Consider the following 3811-nt stretch of genomic DNA (forward strand, 5'->3'; position numbering starts at 1 on the left):
GTTATGCCGTTGTGCAGTTATATTTAGCAACCGTCTGTACCAGAACCTGTTGGTATCATAATACATTTCTCAGCTCTCGGAACTGTACAGTGCAATGCCTTCGTAGCTCTCGTTGGATATAAATCTTTGTGACTTGCGATAAGTTCTTTTGCCGTTTTTCGGACAGTTGAAGGGAAACGATGTACGAACGATGTACGAACAAACATGTGATTTTACTTCATAAACGATTGTAAGTTAATCTCACAACTTTTTGAATTTTTAACAAAATTCATACGAATGTATAGTTATTCTTGAAATAATAATAATATAATAATATAATAATATAATAATATAATAATATAATAATATAATAATATTATAATATTATAATATTATAATATTATAATATAATAATATAATAATATAATAATATAATAATATAATAATATAATAATATAATAATATAATAATTATCGCATTATAGTAAGTTATTGCCTTTATACATAATTACATTTGATTTTTAACTAGGATAAATATGTAGAAGAATATAAAAGAAAATCATATTGAAATTTTTTGTGTATCGGGTTAGATATATACTGTATACAATACAGAATAACAATTTATAATTCTACTCAAGAAAACTTCGAATTTTCAGTTTATTATATATAATTTCGCGAATTCCATCTTAGCTTATATTAAATATTATTATTTTGCAAATTTGCTTGTTGCAAAATTTTAATTTAAAAAAATGGTGATGCATTTAAATTGTGAATTATAATTAAAAATAATAGTAAAACAATGTAAATTTTACATAGAGTAATTTAATATATGACTTTGTAATCCATAAATTAATATGTAGAACACAATTTGATAATTAATTATATGATTATTTGATAAGTAACTTATATGCTATAGAACTTGTATTCTGTATTGTATAATAGATGTAAATTACGATATAATATTTATATTTGAGTATTGAGATTAACTCACATGAAATTAACGCAAGTTTAATCGTAAATATGGTATGCTCGGTAACTGATATTTTTTACAAAACACACTCAGACGTCATCGGCAAAGCATGACAACAGTAATATTTTTACAACTGTGCACGAGATGGTATATAATTGACGAATCGTGCGAGCCGCTGCCAATGTACAGAATTTCATCGACGATGAAGATATTCCTCGTGTATTTCCTTATCTGGGGACTGGCAAACTGCCAGAATCTTAATCCGGAACAGTTGCTTGCCGAGGCTTCAACCGATCCTTCCTTGGCAAGTGCAGTCTTCGACAGTCTCTTATCTCATCAAAGGTCAATCACAGGTTCGTCCAATAACGCCTTCACAGACGATCAAATAAATATCAACTTCGGTCCCGGACTTAAAACGGGATCTCAAGCACAATCATTAGCACAAACAACTAAAACCACATTTGGACATGAAAATGTTTCGTCAAAGGCAAATACTAACGCAGCCGCACAAACAATATTTTTTACAAGGTCTCCAAAGGAAGTTGCAACTTCCACGAATTCAAAATCCTTGATAAAGATAATAGCGGATCCCGCATCTAAAATACAAGCTGCAAGTTCGACAGAAATGGGTGAGAAAAGTCCCGAATCTACAAAAGAAAAGTCTTTTGTAACGCGTGACTTCTCGTCTTCTACTTCTTCATCTTCGTCGCAGTCTAGTTCTACTTCGTCCATAGTCTCCTTGAAATCAGAAACCTCAAATGTTGACACAAAATCTGACTCCAGTGCTGAATTGTCCACTATAACGTCGTCAACGAAAAGTAAAGTCGATATTTCAGCAAAAGCTATCGCTAAAGCTGAAGCTGAAGCAAAGGCTGCATCGGAAGTAGCGATAGCCGCGCAAGCAGAGGCCGAGGCTCAGGCGAAAGCTGCAGCTCGTGCGGAAGCAGAAGCTAGTGCTGCGTCTGCTGCAGAAGCGCGAGCTGAAGCGAAGGCGCAAGTGGAATCTAAAGCCCGGGCACAAGCGGAAGCTCGTGCGGAGGCATCCGCACGAGCTGAAGCCGAGGCCAAGGCAGAAGCATTTGCAAAGGCAGAGGCCAAGGCGAAAGCCGAAGCCGAGGCACGAGTACAAGCTGAAGCGCGCGTCGAAGCAGAAGAGCGAGCGGCTGCATCTGAGCGAGCCGAGGCTAAGGCTCGAGCACAAGCCGAAGCCGAGGCTGAAGCATCCGCGCGAGCAGAAGCGATAGCTCGGGCAGAGGCAGAGGCGCGTGCTAAAGCGGAAGCACGCGCAGAAGCGTCAGCACAAGCCGAGGCCAAAGCGAAAGCCGAGGTAGCAGCTGGCGCGAAGGCTGCAGTTGTAGCTAAACTAACTGCTCAAACTAAAGCACTATCTGAAGCGTACGCCAATGCTGTAGCTAAAGCCAAAGTATCCGCTAAAAAAGCTGCAATGGCAAGCGTAGCTACAACGAATGCTGCAATGGCTATCAAATCAGCAGCATCAGCACAGGCACAAGCAGCCATTAAAGCAACTGCCGCGGAGGAAGCAACCGCTGCTGCTTGCGTCGCCACCGGTGAAGCTAATGCTGCGGCGTCTGCGGTTGAAGCAGCCCTAATGCTGACTATGATGATCTCTCAATCTGCAGATCTTGCACAGAAAACGGCTGCTTCTTACGCACTAAAATTAGTGAAGACAGCTATGGCTAGTGAGGCCGCTAACAATTTTGTCGAAAGTAAAGCTATAAACGGTGAGAAAATGGTAGCTTTAGCAATAAAAGCTGCACAAGTGTCCATATCTAAACATGCAGAAGGAAAACAGAAATCCGAAGAGCTTTCCATATATCAAAAAGCGGTTAGAGAAACCAGCACGAAGGCGGCTGCTGCACAATTCGTTGCTTTGGAACATACAAAACTGGTTTCTCGTAAGGCTGAAGAAACTGCTAAAATACAAGCTTCTATATCTGCCAAGATGGACTCAAGAACCTCAAAACTAGAAGCCATGAAGGCGACGCAGGCAAATTTCCTCAACGCAGTAAGAGATGGTATTATAGTTGGATTGAACACTACTCCGAAAATAATGATGAAACATGTTGAAATTAAAACAAACAATTAATCCGGCAGGAGAGCAGAGTGATATTCAAAATTAGTTCAAACAATGACGTGTTTAATTGAGTGAAAAACAAATTATTATTACACAATATTAGTGTACATTTATTATTACACAATATTAGTAAAAACAAGAAATAATAATACAGAAACTATTATTTTTAAAACACAACAGTATAAATATAATATTATTACAAATGGAATTATATTCCACTAATTACATATACGCAATCTTTCCAAATATACTGTTTAATTCATAAATAATTGTTAAATTGTAGGTTAAAAGTAGGTTGCCTGGACATAATAATTGACATATATTCTATGAAAGAATGTCATAGATAATCAAACAACTTTTATCAATGAACAATAAATAATAAAATTAACAAATTTTTGTTATATCTTTTAAACAATTATTAATTTAACAATAACTTATATTTCACTTACATTTCACTTAGATGATCTTAATTTTAATATATATTATAAGAGGTAAGATCCCCTAAGTATTCCATGTTTTATACCAGCAACTGTCGGTATTGCAAGATGAACACAGAATTCTGACTATACGCGGTGTTACATATTAATAAACACATTAATGAAGTATTTAAGACAAGTAAAATAGAATACTTTACGAATTAGAATTAAGTTATTCAAGAACTTTGTACAAAATAAATAGAACATAAAATATACAGATTTAAATAAAGAGGCGATATATATATATATATATATATATATATATATATATATATATATATATATATATATA

The 3811-nt window shown here is 35.5% G+C and overlaps 1 protein-coding gene across 1 annotated transcript; it reads left to right on the top strand.

Annotated features, from left to right (window-relative positions):
- The first annotated feature begins 1042 nt into the window (after positions 1-1042).
- LOC116852298 (uncharacterized protein DDB_G0271670-like) lies at positions 1043-3734 on the top strand. Its single transcript, XM_032832502.1, has one exon. The coding sequence runs from the start codon at positions 1058-1060 to the stop codon at positions 3053-3055; it is 1998 nt and encodes a 665-aa protein (XP_032688393.1). The 5' UTR covers positions 1043-1057; the 3' UTR covers positions 3056-3734.
- Positions 3735-3811: the final 77 nt, after the last annotated feature.

This window comes from Odontomachus brunneus, unplaced genomic scaffold, assembly GCF_010583005.1.
Source record: "Odontomachus brunneus isolate Ranch 3 - 2012 unplaced genomic scaffold, Obru_v1 Obru_scaffold_212, whole genome shotgun sequence".
Classification (NCBI taxonomy): Eukaryota; Metazoa; Arthropoda; class Insecta; order Hymenoptera; family Formicidae; genus Odontomachus; species Odontomachus brunneus.

Coding starts and splice junctions, on each gene's coding strand:
- LOC116852298 (XM_032832502.1), top strand. CDS start 1,058: ATGACAACAGTAATATTTTTACAACTGTGCACGAGATGGTATATAATT.